General features: G+C 36.0%; 1 protein-coding gene across 1 annotated transcript in view; it reads right to left on the bottom strand.

Moving 5' to 3' along the window:
- Positions 1-6,622: 6,622 nt before the first annotated feature.
- LOC126967991 (uncharacterized) overlaps positions 6,623-25,313 on the bottom strand; it is a 58,992-nt gene continuing 40,301 nt past the window's right edge. Inside the window, exons 2-4 of the mRNA XM_050812750.1 lie at positions 11,185-11,298; positions 8,700-8,870; positions 6,623-8,137 (exon numbers count right to left, since the gene is read on the bottom strand). Of these exons, the coding sequence (XP_050668707.1) occupies positions 6,914-8,137; positions 8,700-8,870; positions 11,185-11,298 (1,509 nt within the window). The 3' untranslated portion in view covers positions 6,623-6,913. The remainder of the gene's footprint in view (positions 8,138-8,699; positions 8,871-11,184; positions 11,299-25,313) is intronic.

The following is a 25,313-nucleotide window of genomic DNA, read 5'->3' as shown; positions in this document are numbered from 1 at the left end:
ACATACCAGCAATGAGCAAGCAATACACAGTACGTCCTTGGTGACAGTGCCGAACGCACTTGCTACCCGCAATGCACTTAGTCTGTACACAGCTTTACGCCGAGATTCCTGATTCGTAAGTGCATTTGACCAGATAGGAGCGCTATACATTAAGACTGATGTAACTACGGAGGTAAGCAATAGTCGCCTTCTCTGCATTGGCCCTTTGACATTCGGCATTAGTCATGCCAGATTAGCCACCATTGCTGTTGACTTTGTTGTTATGCTTTCGACGTGCTTCTTGAAACTAAGACGGACGTCAATAAGTACTCCAAGATACCTGATAAAAGGATGTGTCGTAAGTGTATGATTTCCGACTATGAGTAAAATTGTTTCGGTTAGTTTCCTACTTGTGATTAGGACAACTTCCGTTTTGTGTTATGCTAGTTCTAGCTCAACCTGCTACATCCAGTTAATAGTGACTTCGTAAGTTTGGTCGAAAGCCCAGTTGATCTCTTGGATGTACTTTGCAACTATTGCGATAGCCTGGGTAGGTGTGTGTGTACGTGTATGCCTGTGTGTATGTGCAAGTATTATACTCTCGGTTACTATCAGTGTAAGAATTTTTCAGTGGAGGTATAGTCAAATATTTGTAACCACTCTTTCAAGACCAGCTTGTCTTTAGTTCTATTGATATGGAAAATTGATAGATCTCTGTTGACCTTATTGTATATGTAACTTTGAACACAGAAGTAGCGTTGTGACAGACTAGTTCTTATAGAATATTTTTTCACAGATTCTATATTTTCTTCGTTATGTTTTAATTTTACTGTATACAGGATAATAAGCTCTATTAAAACCTTTACTAGTTAATAGAGTTAGAGGAAGATTGGTAGTGAGTTGCTTACTTTTAACAGAGTGTGGGGTGGAAACTTACGTATTATAATGTTAAAAGCTTTCAATATAGCTCTTTGGCACATTTCTATTTTAAGGTAGTGTTGTTTTGTAGTGCCGCCCCAAGATGTTTGATTGGTAAAGTGATCACCCCCAACCTAGAAGAATCACAGGAGCGTCGCCGTCCTTTTAGAAAGGTGTATGTAGAATCACCGCACAAGGAAGCTTATTCCAACCGCTCAAGAAAACCGCACAGTAGATGGCGGGATGATATCCTAATTTGTGGCGTGTTCTTATTTGTGAAGCAGATCAAACGGCTCTTCGGAACACTCCCCTTGATAAATGCGGTCGAAGATACACAATGAGACGACGTCCCTACGCAACGCGAAATGATCTAGCCGTTCACAGAGCACTGGATCTCCGACAATTCGAGCAGCTCTGCGTTGCAAGCGATCGTTTATTCTTTCTGGTACAGAATGACATCCCGTCTCATCTTCACCTTCCCTAACTACTAATTATTGTCCTCGAACTCGTACGCCAGTATGCAAATAATATTCGTTGACGCTGACATTATGATTATCAAAGACGATTATTTAGATACAATAATCGTCTTTTGCAAAATGAATAATAATAAAAATAACATCAACAATACACTTGAAATGAGCCTTATTTCTACATATAGATATATGTATATTGAGATTATATTTAGATAATTTGTTTAAATACATACATTATTCTGATATCTGCAAAAATGTACAATTAGTGTAGATCGAGTGGTCAAGTTAGATATCAACGCCTTCTACATTTACAGCTATCAACTTTTACTTGCAACATACCCAATGCTCTAAATCCTTCTCTAATACTGCTATATATTGTGTTTTACTTTAATTAACACAAAAGAGAGCTTGAGGTGGCATTTATCTGATTCTAGGCACAGCGTTGGGATGGATATTACAAATTAATTTATTAGCTTTAGGTATAGCTAACACCCATATATTCATAGTATGTAAAACAAAATAAACATATCAAATGTAACTAGCTACTAACACTTACCCTTATTTTTTTAGTAATTATCTCATATTTAACTACCATTAATTGTGTCATATTTTTTTTTTGATATATTCACGTTTCGGAATATAAAAACAGCTCAATCTAAGTAGCTACTCTACGACTCTACCTGCTAGAGTTTAAGGCTTAGAGCAGGGGTGTGCATACCTTATAGGCATTTAGGCAGTGCCTACCTCGCGAAGAACCGATTCCGTTATTCAAACTCTTAAGAAACAACCACTTATAAAAAAATCCTTACGCTAGATGCTAAATAACTACGGTAGGCAGTCTTCAGATTGCATATTCGATATGCAACTTCAATAATTAGACCTCAAAACCTAGTACTGTTGGACTAAAGTGCAACTACGACTAGTTCAATCTGCAGTGCATACCTTGTTAGAAAACCAATGCACGCCCCTGGTCTAGAGCACATTTTGTTAGACTATATGCTATATTATATACTAAAACCCCATAAGCACCGCACTCCAGCACCCGACGGAGCGAACCCGATGGAGACAGCTCGTTGGCCGATCGAATATAAGTCATGATCCTCAGCAGTAATGAAACCACTAAGAAGAAACGCGCTTTTACAAGATATCCTATGACGTATCGTTCTACAAGCACCACCCAAAGAAGTTCACCTTCATACAGCACATGGTGGAACGCCACACAACAGATGGTGAATAATTATGATGGTAAAATTTGTGGTGAGGGTGGATTTTGGAGGCAGGGATAATTTTAAACCGCTGTTTCAAATACTCCCGTAATAAATGTGGCAGAAATTACACAATGAAGCGACGTCTCTCTAGGTAACTTCAACCAGCCGTCCATGCCGCCGTTGCACATAAGGAATGATACCCTGGCCCATACGGCAAAAGAGAAAGCTGATCTTCTGTGCACTCTTTTTGCCTCCAACTCGACTTTTGACAACAACGAAAAAACACCGCCGTCCACCCCGTGGCTGAGCTCTATGCCTGAAGTACAGTTCAGATAGAAAACTATTCGGCATGCTCTGTTTTCGTTGGACGTAAGGAAGTCGAACGGGCCGGATGGAATTTCTCCAATCGTGCTTAGAACGTGTGCCCTGAGGTGACGCCGGTGCTAACGTTCTCAGCATGAATATACCTAACTACAGGCCTTTTGCTATCATCTTTTCTTTCAAGAATCATGGAGAGAATAATTAATCGTCACCTTTTGGTATACCTAGTGCAGCATTACAGCTTTTGCCGTAGTCAATCGGCTGTATAACCTCTGGTATACCTAACACATAGATGGACGATATAGCGAAGGTTTACGTGTACATCTTTTTTAAGACGCTTTTATTAGCTTGGTATGTATCTGTACATCTAACGGAAACGCTCGGGAACGTAGCTCTGCACCGCTGAGAGCTTAAATCTGACATCTTAGATTACCCCGCCACCTTAAATTGAAAGCAGCATTTGATATTTATGATTCAACTTCACCCCTAGTCCACGACAAGTTGTAATGCGACATGCGATTTCGACGAAAAGAACTGAGGCGACGAAAAAGTTTTATTTTAGAAAATAAAACTCTCCTGGCTACTAAGCCAAGCTTGGCACTAGCCAAGTTAAAAATTAAACCTTTTGATAGATAAATGAAAATATTAAGTGGAAAAATATTATATCTTTCCAAGATGGTGCGGTATTTACAAAGAAATAGACGGCTAGAAATATGCAGTTTTATTTCTCTATGTAGAACTGGTAAACAGGAGTTGTCCAATCTGTGAATTGTTATCCTTAGCTAACTAACAGTTACCTAAACACGCAAGCCAGCATAACCATGGTATGCGGAAACCTAACCAGTATTATATTAGTGGGCCACGATACGTAATGATTATACCACTTTCCGCTCTATAAACCTTGTAATTCTATAGTACGCATATTTAAATAGTTTTTAATAATAATTAAACATAATTCAAGACACACGAATGAGCTTAGGGTCTAAAATAATTGTTGTATTAAGACCATTGTTCGATTTCTAAAAGGTAACACACAATAGTCTAACGGCCGTTCTCAATATTCAGTCTCTTTCTGGTTGTGGCCTGCTTGAGATATCCGTACACGGTGTCTGTTAATGGGAGACCATATCGCTACTCAGCGATCTTTACCAGGTAACCCAAACGTGAAGGAGTTGTTATTAATTATAACTTGAGATAACGCAATAAATTACCATAATATAGGATATAAATACACCTAAATACACACACACACAGATATAATATAAAGTATAGAAATAGCAAAACAAAGAGATAGAAATGGAAAGGGTATCTATTTGTACTATAACAGACTTTGATTGATAAGTCGTAAATAGTCATCGACGCTTGGCATTAACATCTCAGTCACTTAGTATATTGAATATTTAACCACCACTAGCTAACGCACACATTGACAAATCAAAATTGTTCGTGCACTATCGGGCTGTCATGTCATCTATTCGCCATTATATCTGATTTTACACGCTTTTAGTAGCTTCACCTATGTATGTTTGTTTATAATCAGCCAGATTTCGTTTTAACTCCGTAGATTTATCCAGGACCGATGACAATACATTAATTTGTTAAAATTATTCCACTGCTCAATTTGCAAAATAAGATTTTTGTTAATTTATAAAAAAAATCATCTATCGTCGATAAGGCAGGAATTGATGTTCATTTTAAATTTCAACAATTATCTTTTCAACCAAAGCGTGTTTTTTAGGTTTTTTAACCAATTTGTATTATGCCTAAGTTATGATTGTAACACTCGTGCTGTTTATATATTTATTTCCCTTCCTTAATAGGTCTCATGTTACAAAGATACCGACTACTTGGGAATGTCATTTTTATGGAAAAGGTAAAAAAACTTATTAAACTTTTACTTAAGGTAAAAAAAGTAAATAAACTTCAACTTCGTGAAAGGGTGAAAGTGGAAATAATAGAATTGTAACCATCTTTCTTAGTCTTTAAACTATTAAGGCCCTTGAACATTCTTTCTTAAAACAACGCCGCCGAAAATTATTTACCACGCACTTGTTCATATCACTACGCCACACAGTTTTTACACTTCAGAGTGCTGCGTTGTAAGAAAGAAACAAAACAAGTAAGCGAGGCACTAGATGGTCGGTAATTACCGCCGGCAAAGCATATTTAAACCACGCACTCTATGACGTTCTATAGAACATATCATTCGCAGTCAGTGTAAGCACAGTTTTCTTCTTAGTCGTGTGTCAACTGTCACTGTCCAAATCAAACCTGTCCTACCATCAACTTTTAATAAGCAATGCGAATTCGATGCAGTTCAGTTTAGGTACCTAAACTGAATCACTAAAATTCGTACCATGAAGTGCCTTTTACTAAATGGCGTTTGGATCGCTTATGAAGAATGAACGAAATAAAATTGCGTTTCGAAACCTAAAATGATACGATTTTAGCGGTTTTTTTGCGTAGAAAATACTAAATTGCGCAATTGCATCAAATTATAAACCAGTTAGCCCTTTTTTATACTTATTAAATAATAGTAATATAAATAAATATAGTTCTTTGAATTACAAATTAAATGTTTGGTTATGTGTTTTCGTAAAAATAACGAGTTATGAACGCACCTCCATTGATGTTTGATTTGACAGGACCACAGAGTACATTTATTTTTATTCGTTCCTGCGAACAGGCTATACTGTCTCGTCTTTAGTATTTTCATTTTTGGTATTTATTTTCAGTATTTTGTTTTACAAAAAAGACCAATAAAGTATTCTCATCTCATCTTTAATCAATAAAAATTTTCTTTTCTATGTTTTCACTATATTTTAAAAGCTATTAACAACACGATTCACATTCCATTGTCAGTTGAATCGCGATAAGAGTTCATGGTAGGCCCGCTGAACTGAATATTTTTTTTACATTGCTGCTAATTGACCAAGAATATTTTAAACTACTGGAATATAAACAGCAATGAATAGATATATTATTATATTGTGAATGGAGCAACCGCCCTCAGGCTATTAAATAATAAGCTTGAGTGTACGATATTACTTTGTAAACAAATTTTTTATGAAAAATAAACCCCCGCTGAGTTTGTTGCGCCCGTTCTTCTCAGCTCTGAGGCATTCCTTTAGGAATAGGTGGTAGTTTTTGACTTTCAATAAGTGATGTCATATCCTATTATGAACAAAAATATTTGAATTTGAATTTTAATTATAGCAGTCGAAGCTTATTATGGTGTCATTTGTGGCATGTTCCATATTTCGGCTTTCTTTTTATATGACGTGATTTGTCTGTATGTATTCGTCATTGCACGTACTTCTTGTATTTACTACGCCACACAGTTTTTACACTTCAGAGTCCTGTGTAGACTTAGTAGACCTTTTTGACTTGACTCTTTGACGGAACATAAATGTGTGTGCAATTTACAATTTAAACTCAAATGCTAGAGTTGAGAGATGATAGCTAGAGTTAAGGGCTTCTTCATTGGACTCACTGAGCACAAATTCAATAATTACATTAAAGCTTCTTTGCTAAAGAAGGCTTATTATCTGGTTACTGTACGAACTGATGATGCTTCATGCCGTTTTGCCAAGAGTGTTGTTGCAAATGTTATGTTAAACGAAGTGCTTATTAGCCTGAGGCTATTTTGTTCTAGAAACTAGGTTTACATAGAAAAAATCGGACAGCACGTATAATATTTGCTTAAAATGAAATACCAATAAATATTATAAAAAAAGTATAATTTATTATAAAAACAAAATATTACAAAATAATTATTATTTTTACAGGCAACCCTAAGTTGACGTAGGGGACATTCCAGTACAAAAGTGTATTCAATTCTTATCTCTATTTTTATTATTTTAAGGTACTGATTAGACGTATGTACACTCACGGCCACTCATTACAGTCCAACTAGATTCAACACAACTGCGACCGAAAAATCTTGATTATTTTTATGGCCGGAAGGACTCGTGTCGGCCGGCAGTTGCCTACTAACTAGTTAAAAATATACATCTATACTTGGATTCCGTGACCTCTTAAGAATGCGTCGATCTGTCCAGAAGATAAGTTCTCACCTCCGGACCTCGGGACGTAGTAGTACTGTGGTGCTGCTTGCGCTCTCACAGCTTGTGGCTGAGTTAATCTTTGCGCCTGGGCCCTTGCTGCAGCTCTGTCTCTCTGTAACTGACTTTGCTGAAGCTGTTGTTGCTGAGCGAACAATTGGGCAGAGCTTTGGAACTGACTCTCAGCCTGCTGCCTTTGATAAAGTTCTTGTGGATTCGTTTGCTGCAGTTGGTGCCTGTAAAGAGTGTTAGGCACAGAAGCACCTGAAGGGATTTGAGGAGATGGGATAAATGGCCTTTGGGGTTGTTGTTGCTGTTGAGCTACATAAGGTTGTAGTCTCTGGTTAAGGTTCAATTCACCCTTTGTCTGCGGTAAAGCTTGGAACAGTTGGGTGTTGTATTGTCCGCTGGAAGGATCGTAGACCAATTCGGTAGAATACAAAGGATTACCACTAGGAGCTGGACTAGCGGAAATTGTAGATTTCGGGTTCCCTAACCCAGACGGCGTCGTAGATTGTTGTTGCAATTGTTGGTTTTCTCTGTTGAACTTTGCGAATTCAGCTGCAAAGTCAATTTGCCCCGGTCGTGAAGATGTTAGGACTGCAGGTGTTGGCGATGGAGCGTAGTTTGGCTCGGGACTGTATTGTATTTGAGGTTTAGCTGTCACTTGCACGAGTTGAGGTCTGTATGTCGTTGCAGGTGGTAAGATTCTTGGTGTTGTAGCTTGGAGTGGGCGGGGAGTGATGGACACTTGCTGAGCTGGATATGCTGGCCGAAGTACAGGTCTAACTGGCTGTGGACGTTGAACGACACGCTGTCTGATATGCTGTAAAGGTTCCTCTTCAGCCTCATCTTCGTCAGCGTCACGGAAGTCGTTTTGGAAGTACGTAGTCGTTGGTCGAGTAGTTGTCGGTCTCTGTGCAGTTCTTGTCGGGTAGTTTGGGACTCCGTCGTCTCTCTCCGCTGACTCTGGAGCGTTAACTTCCTGTTCGTCTTCATCTGGTTTGTTGGGGTCGCATGGGTTACCCGACACATAGGTGAACTCCCTCTTGTTGCCATCAGGGTCTACGTAGCCGTACTTGCCGCGAACCACGCAGTCTGTTCCTCGGGTTTCTTCTTTGAATGAACCATCAGCCGCCTCGTAGCCGAAAGTGAAGCTACCGTCATCATTTACCTGCAACATATTAACATACTCTCATAAAACGTTTCACATTAAATGGTGTATTATTTTAATTATAATGTTGCATAATATTCTACATTGACAGTCCTGACACAATCAAAAAAACAGTTAACTAATTCAAATGATTGAAGAAACTTAAACGAGCTTGTATTTGTTTACCAGGCTTGTATCCTTTTACATAAAGGATCTGTTGATTTATCAGAGTTTTCATTAATGCATATTAGTCTTTCCTTGTTTATCTCACCTCAATTAATATTAATATAGGATATTAATTAAGTTAAGTGTTTGATGCCTTAGTCAAATTTTTTTTCTATGATTTAGTAACTTATACCATTAAGCCTAAATGACTGATTGCTTTTGCTGCATGACGATATATAATATTAACATTTTGTAAAATAATGAAGCTGTTGTTAAAGAGTGGCACTGAATAAATTCTTGCCACTTCTTACCTTTGAAGGTAAACTTTTCTGAAGCGTTCTTGGTATTCCTTCTTGGTAATTGGTAAGATGTTTAACTTAAACATACTTTGATTTAAATTGATTTTTTTGTACCGTACCTTATTGTAGTTTCTGATAGTCTGTACAGGCGGCTGTTTTGGTCCCTCGTGAGTCTGGGACTGCTTAGCGCGTGGCTGCGGTCTTTGAACTGGTCTCGTCTCGTATTCTTCGTCATTTCTGTCTTGTGCCTGGTACAGGGACTCGTATGCCTCCGGTGATACTAACACAACCTGCAATTTCAATTAAATATTTCAGAAGACTTTCATTGAAGGATGTATTCAATCAGTAAGGATCGTGAGTTAAAGAAAAAAAATAATGACCTTGATATGACCTATTGGCTTTTAGGCAATAACCATAACATAAATCAGTCAGACAAATTATATAGATTGAAATAAAATAAAAATCGCAGAGATCGCTATAAAACATCTTATTTATTATATATAGTGAATATGCATTAAACTATATTTTGTACTTTTTTTAAGTCTTTATTTTTACAAGCCATACTTCATATTGATTGTTATTAGTTTAGTAACATGTTTATTAAACGGGCTTTGTGCCTAGGTCGGTGGTTATTTTTTCGTGAATAAATAAAGTGATTTTGATTTGATTTGATATCTTTTGTGGAACGGGCTCTCTTTTATAGTCACGGAGCTGAAACAATAAAGGATAGAGAAGAAGAAGGGGAAAATGACCGGGCAAGACATGCAGCAAAAGTTTAAATACTGAGAATATTAATAATACCTAATAATATATTACTCAATTGACAAGTAAAGTTACGAATAGGCTATTTGCTATTTATATATCGAATTAAGACATCATTTGCGTTTCATAATCTATAAATAGTGTTATCTAACAGATAAGCGCCATTCAAATTATAGGATGGATCTAGTAGTAGATAGACAGAGTGACAAGCGTTTGACAAAATAATGACAATTTATATAATAGTAGGGGAGTCCAAGAGACTTAAAAGGGATTTACTCGAGCATCGTGAGGAACTAATGGATTGTGAAGGTTAGATGCTAAAAATATAAAAGTTTATTTGATCCATTAAAAATGCTTCAAATAATATCCCACTTTTACAGTCCTGAGACTTATAATGTATAGTTTCATGTGTGTGTAATTACACCAATTACTGTACACATAGTATAGTGTAATTGACGTAGATTTGTATTTATTTGTTGTAAGAATCTATAATGTGTTGTGTGTATTGTTATAATAGGTGCCAGGTGGATTCAAGTTGTACGTAGACACAATATGGCTGTGGTGTGGAACGCTTGACTATTCACACACACACACACACATACAATCACCCCTGAACATAAAACCTTCCAAATAGATCATATAGGTGACGGGTAGTACTTCTATACGTTGGTAACACTGAAAATGTTTAGAACTGGCCAATTAGAAACATTGCTAATGAAAACTTATTTTGAATTTCAATCTTAGAACTCTTTGGTAACCGAATGTATATTGTATTCATTTGTCATTTGTTTTTGTGAATTGGCGGCAAATCTTAAACTCTTTAATAAGAGTGTATTTACTTATTTGTAATTACATGTGAAAATGAAAGTAACGCGAGAAAATTTTTGGTCAATGATTTATTATGACTTTCGTTGTGGGCTTACTCAACAACAAAGCTGTGATAGGCTGCGATTAGCATTTCTTAATGAAGCCCCATCTCGTGCCACTATTTACAATTGGTTTAACAAGTTTAAGCGTGGACGTAGCAATCTCAATGATGATCCGCGTAAGGGACGTCCTTTAACAGCGACTACAGAAGATAACATCAGTGCTGTGCGACGCATGAAAGAGGAAAATAAGAGAGTGACCTATCAGCAGATACGGGCAAACCTAGGCATCAGGAAGCTTTGTAGCAGATGGATTCCCCATACTTTAACCGACAACCAGAAACACCTTCGCATGGACTGATGTCGCCCAATGTTAGATAAGTTCAACGGCGGAGACTCAAATGCTGTATTTGACATCGTGACAGGTGATAAAAGCTGGATATATTACTACGAACCCGAAACCAAAAGAAAATCAGCTCAGTGGGTGTTTCCTTTCGAGGAACAAAGATTACTTCGAAAAACAATAAAAGTATTGGCAACTTTCTACATTAAGCCGTTTTTCATTTTCAGTGTTACCTAGGTATACACCAGTAGCAGCATATTTACCAGTGAGAGGCTCCTTTGTACCGGGTGCCAGCTAGATTATGGGTGCCACAACGGCGCATCTTTCTGCCGTGAAGTAGTAACGTCTCAGAATTATTGTGTTTCGGTCTGAAGGGCGCCGTAGCTAGCGAAATTACTAGGCAAATGAGACTTAACATCTTATGTATCTAGGTGACGAGCACAATTGGAATGCTGCTCAGAATTTTTTGGTTTTTCAGTTTTTCATGAATCCTGAGCAGCATATTATATTGCATTGTAATGGGCAGAACGTATATATTACCATCAGTCGGGGCGTACAATCTCGTCCCTTATTGTCCTAATAAAACTTCCCTGCACGAACATGGCACATATAGTCAGTGTTGCCGCAACTTACTCTCGAGTCAGCTCTGTCCTGCGCCTCCGGTTCATACTCGTAAGCATCGATGGGCTGTTGCAGACGAGGTCGGTGTCTCGCTGCCATCCCCGTGGCCAGCACCAGAAATAAAATCTGAAATATACAAACATTATGTTAATTTACAAATTAATGCTCTTAATAGTTATTTTCATTATTATTATACATGAAATAATTGCTTGTAACTAATTCTAGTAGGCTTCATAAGATACATAATAACTATAAGGGTAAATGATAAAATTTAATTTAAAATTAAAATTTTTAAATTTCACTTTTATAATAAAGTCCCAGCCACTGTTCAGGTATTATCTAAAAATAAATAGCTGTGGAGTACAGCTGAATATCTAAGTAATCGTACAGTCTGGGACTAGATTATAATTATTTTATTGCATTAGCAATGACAGTACAATATTGTATATTTTAATAAAAAGAGCGCTAAAAAAGGAATGCTGGGAGAGTTTCTTACGCCGCTGCATCTCTCTCAGAGCGCCATTTATTTCCGAAGCGGTAGTAGTATCTAGTATATTAGAAATGACATCAAAAATAATTCTAAAGGAAACAATTTTGAGAAATTAAATGCATTTTATCGCTTATTGGCTAATGAGTAACCGCTGAAAATGTCGTATACGAATTCATATATACGTTATATATGAATTGTAAACTTAAATAACATTGGTATGGTGCGGGCGAGGGTCGAACCGCGAGTACCGTTGTGAGCGGCGATGTTTCTGCTTATTGCGCAACCGACGCTTTTTCGTCTCTATAACACTCTTTGTAGATTAGCCAGTCTGATACCTAGCCTGATTATTAGTCAGTTTTTATTTGAACTTGGCACATGATTAACATCAAGTAGTCACTTCCATAGCTTTTGCCAACCATAACTGCTAAACAATATCCACCTTTTCAATTTTTTTATAGAAGATGTTAACGACTTATGTTGACGATCTATAGCCCAGTGGTTAGTACCTCTGCCTACTGAGCTAGAGGTCCCGGGGTCTAATCCCGGTAGGTACACACATTTATATGATGAATATGAGTGTTTGTTTCCGAGTCATGGATTTTTATATGTATTTATATATTTTATTGTATTAAATATATCGTTGTCTTGCACCCATAGTACAGGCAATGCCTAGTTTGGGGCAAGATTATCTTGCCCCAATTAATGTTCATTGTGGGGCACAGGCTCACATATTTTAAGGCACCTACTTTACTGTCAATTCATCTAACCTCGTTCAGCCTCCTCCAGTGCTGTCACCAAATATTCACACAATAATGAGAACGGTCTAAGTTTCTCAACGCGCTGCTCTAATGCTATTTCACACATAACAGAGGTTTCACTGTACACAATGTATTATTTGCTGTGACCAACTTTTATTATGTGAATCTATTAGTGTATTTTATATAATATAATAAGCATTGTATTATTTATAATTTTTGCTTTGTATTTAATTGTTTTACTAACAGATCCATGACACAACATGTCGGTAATTTTGAAGCTTTCGTTTTTTTTAATGAAAATAAGGGATGAGACGAGCAGCCCATAACCATTCAGTGCCGCTCAGGATTCTAGAAATATCTAAAAATTCTGAGCGGCACTACAACTTCGCTCGTGACACTGAGACATAAGATGTTAAGTCTCATTTGCCCAGTAATTTTACTAGCTACGGCGCCCTTCAGACCGAAACACAGTAATGCTTACACATTACTGCTTCCCGGCAGAAATAGGCGCCGTTGCGGAACCCATAATCTAGCCGGCATCCTGTGCAAAGGTGCCTCCCACTGGTCGTCGGTTCGTTATGAATAAAATAAGACATGGTTGTCTAATATTCTGATGATAATGACTTACTTAACTAAAATAAGAGTTAATATTTACTATTTTTAGTTTAAATATAAACAGCCTGTGAATGGAAGGCTTAAAATCGTCAATTCACATGCAACTATAGACAAAGGTTTCTAGATTTAAATCAACTAATTGCCAAATTATTTTTTGTAAATACTTTATTAGTCAGTAAGTTTATTAAGCTTTTAAAGTACCACTTAATGACAACAAATCGCAGAAATTGGGCTGTTGTTTAGTTTTTTTTTTTTGAAAGAAATATGTTCAAAATTTCTTGGAAGCTCATCTGATTCAAATCTGCATAATAGATAGCTGAAAGTGATTAGTGAATTATAATATTTTAAGTTGTAAAAAACCATTACATTAATATTATTAATTAATTAATAATAATAAAAAATATGAATTTTTTTAAAGTGATAACCCTCAATTCTAGGATTAATACACAAATAAAATTTGAAAAACAAAATTTTATGAACGATGCGGGATTCGAACCCATGACCTCCGGCGTTCCGTGCCGGTGCTCTAACCAACTGAGCTAACCGTTCGAGTAACGCCTGGTTATAAAATTCTGTTTGCTTTGTTCAACTCTTAGGCTGTGGCTTCATCTACAGGATCTACTTTACAGTTGATAACCTGCTCAACCCCATCTTGTGGCCTAAGAGTTGAACAAAGCAAATTATCTTGCCCCTAACTAGGCAGAGCCTGTACTTGGGGTGCAATACGATACGGTAGGTACGATATAATTAAAACGATATAGGTAGATACATAAACACATTCAAACATGACTCAGAAACAAACATTCATCATATAAAGTTTGCACCTACTGGGATTCGAAACCAGGACCTCTAGCTCAGTAGCCAGGGTCACTAACCACTGAGCTATATGTATCGTCGATGATCTATATTGGACGACTTATTTCCATTAGCGTTATAAACAATTACAGACCGATATAACTGGGGTGTCGGAAGTATCGTTGCAAATCAGATTGTCATGGAACTTAAAAGGCATAAAAGGCATTTATTTTCTCGAAATTGATTCCTTTAGAATTATTTTTGATGTCATTTCTGATAAGTACTAGATACTACTACCGTTTCGGAAACAAATGGCGCTCTGAGAGAGAAGAAGCGGTGCAAGAAACTCTCCCAACATTTTTTTTGCGCTCTTTTCAATAAAAATATACATTATTGTACAGTCATTTCTACTGCTATAAAATAATCAAAATCTAGTCCCACGTGGTCCGATCATTTAAATACTCAGCAGTGGAGTAATAGGATTTACGACAGAACCATTTTTTTTATAAAACATTTAAATTTATTTATAGATAATGCCTGAACAGTGGCTGGGACTTTATTATAGAAGTATATACATTTACCCTTAAAGCTATTATGTTTCCTATGAAGCCTACTAGAATTAGTTACAAGCAATTATGTTAAGATATTATGTCTCAAACAAAGGAGTACAATTGCTGTGCCACTCATAATTTTGGGTTCAATCAGGAATCTTGAGCGGCACTACATTGTAATTTCTCGTCACTTTTTCTCTTTTATAACATATTTCGGCAGCTATTTAAGTCAACGGATCAGCCTAGCTATCCAACACATAAAGGTTTCACTTCATGTAATCATATTAAGAATAATTTTGTTGTGAATTAATATATAATCCATTGCATTCTCACTACAATATTATCTACGGCTCTAATAAACTCAATTCAATTCGCCGCTGGGTACGGTTAGTATCAAAAACATCGTGGCTATTACGAAATAGAGGCAATAGCAGCCTGCATTGGTTATCGTGTAGGGCAAATAGCCAGCGGGGAAAAGTAAATACATTCCGAACGGAAAAAAACGGGCTCAGTTAAGTAATTGGTATGCGGTTTAGTAACTGTCGTACATATACGATCATTAATACGTAAGATTTATTATGTTTAGTTATGTGATAAGATTTGGTTGTGTTGTAATTGGATATTTATTTACAAATTTGATTGTTAGAGCCAGTCTTATAGCAATTTCAAAGTTAAATTATTTTATTAGTATACATAGGGTTATCTTATTTTTAGTTATGTGAGTAATGTTAGTCTTACATCTTTGTGCCGTTTGGTGTCGAGACAATTGGCCATTGGGGCCCAGAGGGGCGGAGAATGTACAAAAAGTTCTATCTACGCGCTTCAACAGTGCTACTGGTAACCCAAGCGCTGACAGCTATTTCGGTCAACGGATCAGCCTAGCTATCCAATGCGACAACGCTGCCAATAATCTTAGTAACACTTTCCCGTAATTGTAATTTTAATTTAATGTAATCTTAGGTAGTGTTTAATCTTAATATATATAAATTACGTGACACGTTGTTTGTCCGCGATGGACTCCTAAACTAATGAACGGATTTTAATGGGGATTATTTCATAGAGTGCAGCTTGGTCCAACTTGAGAGATAGGATAGTTTTTATTTCGATTTGGGACCCATAATTATTTTTATATTTCAATATTTGTTTTGTATGGACATATTTTCTATGAGAGAATTTAGTGACGCACGGTTTGACAGTTCCGCTGTGAAACAATTTCATTATAACAACAGCGAGCATTTTTTACGACGTAATTCTTGATGTTTTGAAATATGATTGGAAAATTCCTATAAAACAGGGTATCTTTATTATCTACAGAACAACGTCTGTTGGGTCAGCTAGTATAATTATAAGATATAGTTTGTTTGAATAAATGTAATGTGAATAAAACTTATATGTATTTATTTATTGATGTATCAGAAATAGATAAAAAATAATTCTATTCGAATTGGCTTTATTGTGTCTGGCCATAAAAAAATTACTGCTTGCTTGAAGATTGAGCGTGTGGCTTGGAGCAGGCTAAAGTAGACCAAGGGGAGCATCTGGACTAGATGAGCACCAATCTTCAGCTCTTACAAATCCTGGTACGTTAACTTCTAGCTAAGCTTGAGATGATCGTGCCTTGTAGCCAGGTCTTACTAGAAAGACCAGGGTACAATTTTAAAAAGCGTATTGCTAAAAGATTGCACAACACGACTTAAGATAGTCTGTTGATACACCAGTTGCACTCTCCTTTGCACAGGTTGCCGGCTAGATTATGGGTAGCACAACGACACATATTTCTGCAATGAAGTAGTAATGTGTAAGCGTTATTATGTTTCGGTCTGTAGGGGGCCAATTTTTCAACGAAATATATTTAAAAAAAAATCGAAATTAATAAAATCAATAAAACATTGTTTTTAAAATATAAAAATAAATCCAAAAAAACTCATTCTCTCCCTCGTTCTCATATGAATATATATATGTGTATGTCTCTTTTTATTGTCGCTTTTTCGTTTCATCGACTTTCAGATCTCATCGATGCTAAAGAAGTTTTCACTTTAAATATGATTTACAAATGTTAGTCTGTTGCCGCCATAGGAATCTAGTAATGAATAAAATAAAAAGTTGTGGTTATGTGACTACGCAATTATGCTCATTTTCGCAGATATGTCAAAAGACAATGCGACATAAAGTTTCGCAATGATTGTGAGCAAACCGCGTCGGCTATCTAAATATCAGCTGTTGTCTAGAAACATTCACTTCGACTTTCCATATTTACATACTATTATGTAGTTGCGTTTTTTGTTTTTCATATCAGTGTATAAGTGCGAAGTAATTATTGATACACGAAATTCCCAGCTCAGGTTTTGTGTCATAGATACAAGAGATTTACTCAATGATTTCCGTGATTTGATTTTTTCTAATGAAATCAAGTGACGAGACGAGCAGGACGTTTAGCTGATGGTAATTGATACGCCCTGCCCATTACAATGCAGTGCCGCTCAGGAAAATTGAAAAACTCAAAAATTTTGAGCCTGACTACAATTGTGCCGCTCAGGATTGATGAAAAACCCCAAAAATTCTGAATGGCACTACAACTGCACTCGTCACCTAGAGACATAAGATGTTAAGTCTCACTTGCCCAGTAATTTCACTAGCTACGGCGCCCTTCAGACCGAAACACAGTAATGCTTACACATTACTGCTTCACGGCAGAAAAAGGTGCCGCTGTGGTACCCATAATCCAGCTGGCATCCTGTACAAAGGAGCCTCCCACTGGTAAATTCGATCGTAGGTCATATTTTTTGTAGATATCGCCGTATATGAGGTTATTTTAAGGCGATAAACTTTTATAAAATTACATCATTTCGAAGTATGTATTAATCAAATACATATTATTATAGTATAATATGAATAGGTACTTTCTTATAAATAATTCTACTATCCCTATCCGTTTCGAAATAATGAACAGTACAGGAATAAAAGTCTACTAAAAGTAACAGTAAATCCAGTGATATATATCCCAAAAGTTTTTATTCAAAAGTCAAAGTCAAATAAACTTTATTTAATTAGAGTTAAACTAAGCGCTTTTGAATTATCACTATAAATGTTTCTATAAAATTACTGAATCTACCATATGTTCGGAAAATGTAGAGCTCGTGAGAAGAGCATACAAGAAACTCAACGACCACTGTTGTAAATCAATTAGAGTATTTTACAATGGCTGTAATATACATACAAAAATAGTTAGTAGGTATAGTTGGTGTATCCTACTAATCGTATTCAACGTTACAAGCGTTCTAAATATGACATATTTCATAAAAAGTAATCTATACTAATATTATAAAGCTGCAGTGTTTGTTTGTTTGTTTGTTTTCGCGCTAATCTCTGGTACTACTGGTCCGATTTGAATGATTCTTTCAGTGTTGGGTAGTCCATTTATCAAGGAAGGCTATAGGCTATGTTTTTTTTTTTTCAAAATTAGGGATCCGTAATAAAATTGCTATTTTGTAACACAAGGTGTAAAATCGAAAATCTTTTTTTGCGTGCGCTGCAAAAACTATTGACAATAGAACAAAATGATGCACAGGCTATAATATAGGCAATATTTTATTACTTATAAAACTATCGCGTGAATTATACTTTATATGGCAAAACAACGTTTGCCGGGTCAGCTAGTTAAGAATAAACTGTATAAATATAAATTTTCGTATATTGAATGCACCAACCTTAAATGTTTATATAAGAATGCATCGCGAACATGATGGTCGTGATAACTGTCATAATTAGTAATCGCATCAAATACAATGATTTAATTGTTAACTATAACAGATCGACCAGGCACCACAAGCAGCACACTTCATAAGTTAATAACCATCGTTCCCTTCGCACATATTTGAGGAAAGGAGACGATCCGGCAGACAATTTCGCCGCAAGCAATTATTATAAAAATAACGTCCACTAACATTACTAATACTATTATGATACTCAGATATGGAACTTATTTCTACAATATATAGTAAATTGTCTTCATACCCATTGTATTAAAAAGTTAACTTTGTTAAGAAGTAATAAATTTAAATTTGATTTACATTAACGGTAGCAACCTTTAGGTTTTAAGTGCGTCACAGGCATAACATCCATTGGAAAATGGCTCATCATGAATTTTGGTATAAATAAAAAAAATTACTTTATTTGTCGTTGGTGTTTCTGCCCCGTTGAATTTAATTTGATGGTAAAACCCTTTGTCGTTGTTCGTTCATTTAAAAGGCTTATGTAGTTCACTGGGGCCCTCAAACAAGTGTTTCTCTGGTCTCATGAAACCACTTGTGCGTTACATATTACGTTGATAGTGACATCTAAACATGGTCGTATTACGTCGTACACTTATCATTAAAAGCACGTCGTGTACTTTCGCCAGTTGGCTAATAGCGTAATGTAATAGATCTAACTACGCTATCAATTTATTCTGCCTACATGCCAGCCTACGTATTTAACTGTTCCAAATAAGTACACCAAGTTCTTGTAGCACCTTATATCGTAACACGTTCAGGTTATCACTTTTTTAACCGAATTGAAAAAAGGAGGAGTTTCTCAATTCGTCGGTATTTTTTTATGTTTGTTACCTCAAAACTTTCCACTGTGTGAACCGATTTTGATATTTTTTTTTATATGAAAGCTGGTGCTTCAGTCGGTGTCATCCAAGATAGGTTTGTAACTACATACATAGTTATAGGTGAGATGTGCTTGAGTTGTGAGGAGGCGAGAGGCGAGAGCGGGTCGCGGCGGAAGGACACCGATTCCAAAAATAACAATAATCGTAACTAGAATTAGATTAATTAATTAGATTGTATAAAAACACGTTATAATTTTTGTACTTTTTAGTGCATATTATATAGACTATTGTTTTGAAATAGTGTTTCTGAAGTCGGCTGTTTTTTTGTTAAATTTTATTGTTTCCAATTGCAAAGCCTATGTGAAATCCTATTATTTTAGCTATGAATTAAAAAAACTGGACATTTGATTTAATATCCCTAATAATATTAATAAATTTAATAAATTTCGTTTATTTCAAAGATTGCATATACTTTAGTGGTTGAGACTTCCCAGTAAGTTGTCTTAGGACACATGTATTGGGAACTTCTCGTAACTTCCTTAGCGGATATATATTATTTGATAAACATAATATAAATAAATATATTAAAAACCAAATTTTACAATTATCCCACAATTAAAACAATTCTGAAAACTGTATGTATGTATATGAGTTAGTCCTTGTTACTATCTAAAAACCATACCGACAAAAAACCATTTATAGACATTATGAGGCGTGGAGTATAAGAGATAAGTACATATATTTATAAATAAAATGATAAAAGTTTTCATTGGTGCGCGCATCACGCCATAGCTACTATATTTCAATTAAATCTTCTAAGTTTTATTACTTAGACACTTGGCTCTTATATAAAAAAAATTTTGCGATGACTTCATTTAATAAAAAATAATGAATTTAAAAACCATTGTTTTTTATAAACACTACGAGCTCAGTCATATGTGTAAACCGACGATATCGTGGGTATGTATCTAGTTAGAAATCTTCATTGTTTTATATTTGGGACAGCGTCCATTTGTTTACACTTATACTAACGCTAACCTTTATTATTAAAATGAATATTATTACGCCATTCTTGTATCTCAGATTAAGGATTGGTCTCCGCTGCGCTCCAACTAGATATCGCACTACCTAATAACAAATGCTTTTTTATTAGGGCAACTATTAGATGCTTGTGTGCATCTTGACACTCAATGGCATCTTTCAAATCTTGTAACATACGCTTCGTGTTGTTATACATTGAAATTATCTTAGTATATATAAATTACGTGACACGTCTTAATATATATAAATTACGTTACACGAGTTTGTCCGTGATGGACTCCTAAACTAATGAACGGATTTTGATGGGGATTACTTCATGGAGTGCAGTTTGGTCTAACTTGAGAGATAGGATAGTTTTTATTTGGATTTGGGACCCATTTTATTTTATTGTCAATATTTGTTTTGTATGGACATATTTTCTATAAGAGAATTAAGTGACGCACAGTTTGACAGTTCCGCTGTGAAACAATTTCATTATAACAGGAGCATTTTTTATGAGGAGCATAATTCATGATGTTTTAAAATATTATTGGCAAATTCCTATAAAACAGTTTTTTTTATTATCTACGTCAACGTCACACATTGTTCGAGACTGGCTCGAGCACGCCCACTTGGGCATAGTATTCGCTGCTGTACTTTGCGACTGCGCCTGCGGTATCTAGTTGGAGCGCAGCGGAGACCAATGCTTAATCTAAGCCTTGCACATTATTTCTGTGTCAGTGTGTACAGCAGAATCTTTTTTTAGTCCTGTTCTCGCAATATATCTATATGATAAAATAATTTAAAACCTTTACATCCTACAAAAGAGGATGATTAAAATAATAATAATATTGACTCACTTTTTACACAAATTATCTTGCCCCAAATTAGGCATATACAGCCTGTGTTATGGGTTGCAAGACAACGATATATTTAATACAATATACTTACTTAAACATACATAAATACATATAAACATCTATGACTCGGAAACAAACAACCATATTCATCATATAAATGCTTGCACCTACCGGGATTCGAATCGTCCCGGGTTCTCTAGCTTAGTAGGTAGGATCGCTAACCAAAATAAGTTTAGTCTTTCGCGCAACAATGTAATTCACCTCCAACGTAGATCGTTATTTCCATCATATTAGAATACGAAACATAATTTTCTCATCGGCTTCTGATAGAGACGAATAGAATGACAGCTGACAGATTGAATGATTCGACCATAGATAATATATCATAGTGGTTGCTAACGAGGACATTGTCGGACAAGTGGCTTGCAAAACCTCACTCTTGTAATATCATCGCTTCGGTATTGTGATAATATTATTTACAATGCAATGATTTTATATCATAACGATGAGTTTGACTGAGCGTTGCATTAATATTTGAAGCCGTTTCGAATTCAACAATTCCCAATGAATTGTAATATGAGTGTAAATCGAGGCCACCAAAATTTAGAGCTTATATAATTTATACGTCTAGATTTTTTTTTATGAAAATAAGAGACGACAGGAGCAGGACGTTTAGCTGTTGATAATGCAAAACGCAAAAATTCTGAGCGGCACTACAACTACGCTCGTCACCTGGAGACCTTAGTTGTCAAGTCTCATTTGCCCAGTAATTTCACTAGCTACGCCGCCCTTCAGACCGAAACACGGTAGTGCTTACACATTACTGCTTCACGGCAGAAATAGGCGCCGTTGTGGTACCCATAACCAAGCCGGCATCCTGTGCAAAGGAGCCTTCCACTGGTAAAAATAGAGCCTCTTGCTGTTATACAACCGATACAAATAGGCCAGGATTAATACTTTAGTGTGCGTGACAAGTTAGGTAGTACACTAACGATTTGTGTGAAACTTTGTGTTAGTGTGCGTGCATTGTTCAAATTAGAGCTTAATTCTTAACCAAATTTTATCGACGTTTTCAGATTTATCATAGTTTATCTAGACGTATAAATGATCTAAAGTTAAATTACACAAGTTGAATATTTATGGATTTAGGTGTTATTTTAAAATATCATCTAAATTTTATGAGTCATGTGTAGTGTTACTTAATTCCGAAAAAAATTGGTACTTTAGATGCAAAATACCTATTAAAAATACTAATTGTGGGCGGTGATCACTCAACATCAGATGACCCGTACGCTCATTTGCCCTCTCTGCCATGAAAAAAGAAATCTCAGCGGATCTAACACATAAGATAAATCATAACATTTAGACAACTAGAAAAGTTGGAATTCAAACAGCCTGTTTTAAAAATTGACAATCACAAGATCGCCTTAAGTTAGCCCAGTTGCCACTTATCAATAATTAAGTACTTATAATACAATTACAATAATTAGGTTACTTGATTCTTTGGATTTAAATAAACCCTAAATACCGAATATTTATAATGGAAGACAAGACCTATTGAGCGTATGGGTAGCCTTATGCTAAGTGATCACCGCCGCCCACATTCAACTGCAACACTAGAGGAATCACAGGAGCGTTGCCGGCCTTTATGGTAGGTGTACGCACTTTTTTTGAAGGTCGTAACGTCCCGGAAACACCGCACAAGGAAGTCCATTCCACAGCTTTGTAGTTCGTGAAAAAAAGCTTCTTGAAAAACACCTAGTGGAGGACCGCCACATATCCAGATGGTGGGGATGATATCCAAACTTGTGACATCTTCCTTATAATGTTTTCCATTCGCCTGTTTATTGATCTATTGATACGTTACATGTGAACAACCGGTTCACATCCGGTGCGACGATCTTGGCCTACATCTTGTCAAATGCCAGAGCTTTTGGTTGTCTGTGCTTACGTAAATTCATCAAACTCGATTTAAAGTTCAAATCAACATATGCAAACTTCTTTACAAACTGACCGAGTGACATATCGCCGCGCTCAAATCAAGTTATCACTTTTCGTGTTGGTTTTTGAAGTGACAACTTCTATATTTTCGCTGAGTACTTTATCTTGCATCATATTGTAACTGAGCCAAGCCTGAGCCATATGATAACTGGTAAATGGTAACATATGTCATTTATGAACTTTATAAGTATAATTTTTGACCCAACTGACTAAATCTGATTTGAAATTGCTTTAAGAGTTCACTCAAATGTGTCGATCGTTTCAAAATATGTACTATAAAGCCGTGAACTAAAACGCCAAAGGGGGAGTTTCTGAATTAAAGAATATGTTCTAAGATAGATAATATATAAATAGACTAGCTGACCCAACAGACGTCGTTCTGTACTTAATAAATAAAATACTATTTTTATGAATTATGAATAAAATGTCAAAAATATTTCAAACAATCAAGATTTATTTCGTAAAACATGCTCCCTTTTGTTATAATGAAATTGTTTTACAACAGAACTGTCAAACCGTGCGTCGATAAACTCTGTAATAGAAAATATGTCCATACATGACAAATATTGGATAACAAAAATAATTATGGGTCACAAATCGAAATAAAAACTATCCTATCTCTCAAGTTGAACTAGACTGCACTCCATGAAGTAAACCCCATTAAAATCCGTTGAGTCCATCGCGGACAAACAACGTGTCACGTAATTTATATATATTAAGATTAGATACATTTATCTTACGACAGGACATAAAGGCGTGATTAATTACTGTATGTGTTCAATTCTTACATCTTGTAACTCTAGATAAATTTCAAAAGCTTTGCTGCTCTGTTTAATGTTCAAAAAAGAACTTTCAACTACATACCAACATCGTGTTGGTAGTTCGCAATAGGCGCCCGACCTGGCGTACAATAAGTACATAATACATCTATCAGTGTACAAAACCAGTGCGCAGTGACATTGCTCGAAGTGGAGCGAGCGTGACCGACCGTTATGCAACTCTGTTATCACACCGACCCATATTTTGCAGAATGTCCAACGAAATAATATGAAAGTGTTGCCAAGAAACCTGGGGCTGTTTGAGAAACTGCATGAAGTTGTAAATATGAAGGCCGAGCCGTATGCATCCAGCAAGAGGTATTGATCAGCCTAGCGAAGTCGAGGCAACCAGTTTATTGTATAAAACGTGCAGTCATTGATAGATTGACAGATGATGGCTATAATCTTGTAAAAAACTGAGATAGCCGAAATCCACTACGTTTTAAGCAACTGTTCTCTTTCAAACTTAGCCGGATTATACTTCGTCGCAAATCGCCATACTGTAATTACTACTATTTCAAACCACTGAACGTTTCATACTAAACTAAATTTCGATTTATACTCAGGCAGTGCCGCCTTCGTAGTATCAGCCAGCCTCTTATAACGTAGTATTTACATCCTCTTTGGTATTGATGGAGAAACGTGTAAAAGCACACATACGTAAGTTCATCAAGTCCTAGTTCTAGCCGACGCTCGTATAGTACTTTTCTCAAATGCGCGGCATTTAAACTAAACGGTTCTTGCCGCCTCTGGAAATTCAGATGGCGTTATAGTAAGTTCATCACGCCCATCTTCTTCACTTGAACTCCTTTTGTCAAATAACAATAACATTTCCGCGTTCAGCGGGAAAAATTATAGCGGGTCCCAGTGTTCTATTTACAAGTCAGTTCGAAATTTAAATTAAACCTTTGATACGTAACCTCCTTGGGTGCCATATTTCGGAGTAAAAGATCGTTTCATCTTAAAATAACACGACAAATATGACTTTACCACGGTAGACATATGAATGTCTACTGTGATTTTACTATGTAATTTATATGGCCGCTAAACCACGATAGATATGGATTTTTATACAACTTTTTCAGGTCGCTGTTGAATGTTGTCGAATTAATTCCCAAATTTCCAAGCATTTTTGAGAAAAATAATGATAGTGTCTTTTTAACTTGGTTTAAAACTTAGATTAAGGATTGATTTCCGCTGCGCTCCAACTAGATACCGTAGGCGTAGTCGCAAAGTGCGCCAATTAATACTACGCCCAAGTGTGCGTACTTGAGCCAGTCTCGAAAAATGTGTCGAGTTGACGTGCCACATGTTCTGTTTAACTTTGATAATAATTGAAATTAAAATGCTGTAGTTTACAATTGCGTAGTAAAATTTTGTAGAAATTAGAAAGTATTTTGAATATTATTAATTTCAATGCAAAATATATAAAGCGTATGTTATAAAATTTGAAAGATGCCACTGAGTGTCAAGATGCCACGCAAACAAGCATCTTATAGTTGCCGTAATAAAAAGCTGTTATTAGGTAGTGCGGTATCTAGTTGGAGCGCAGCGGAGACCAATCCTTAATCGAAGTTATAATATAATGAACACCAAAACATTTTACTGCAACTTCTGTGATCTTAACGCAAGGAAATCT

This window comes from Leptidea sinapis, chromosome 14, assembly GCF_905404315.1.
Source record: "Leptidea sinapis chromosome 14, ilLepSina1.1, whole genome shotgun sequence".
Taxonomy (NCBI): Eukaryota; Metazoa; Arthropoda; class Insecta; order Lepidoptera; family Pieridae; genus Leptidea; species Leptidea sinapis.
This window is presented reverse-complemented; position numbering and strand designations above follow the sequence as displayed.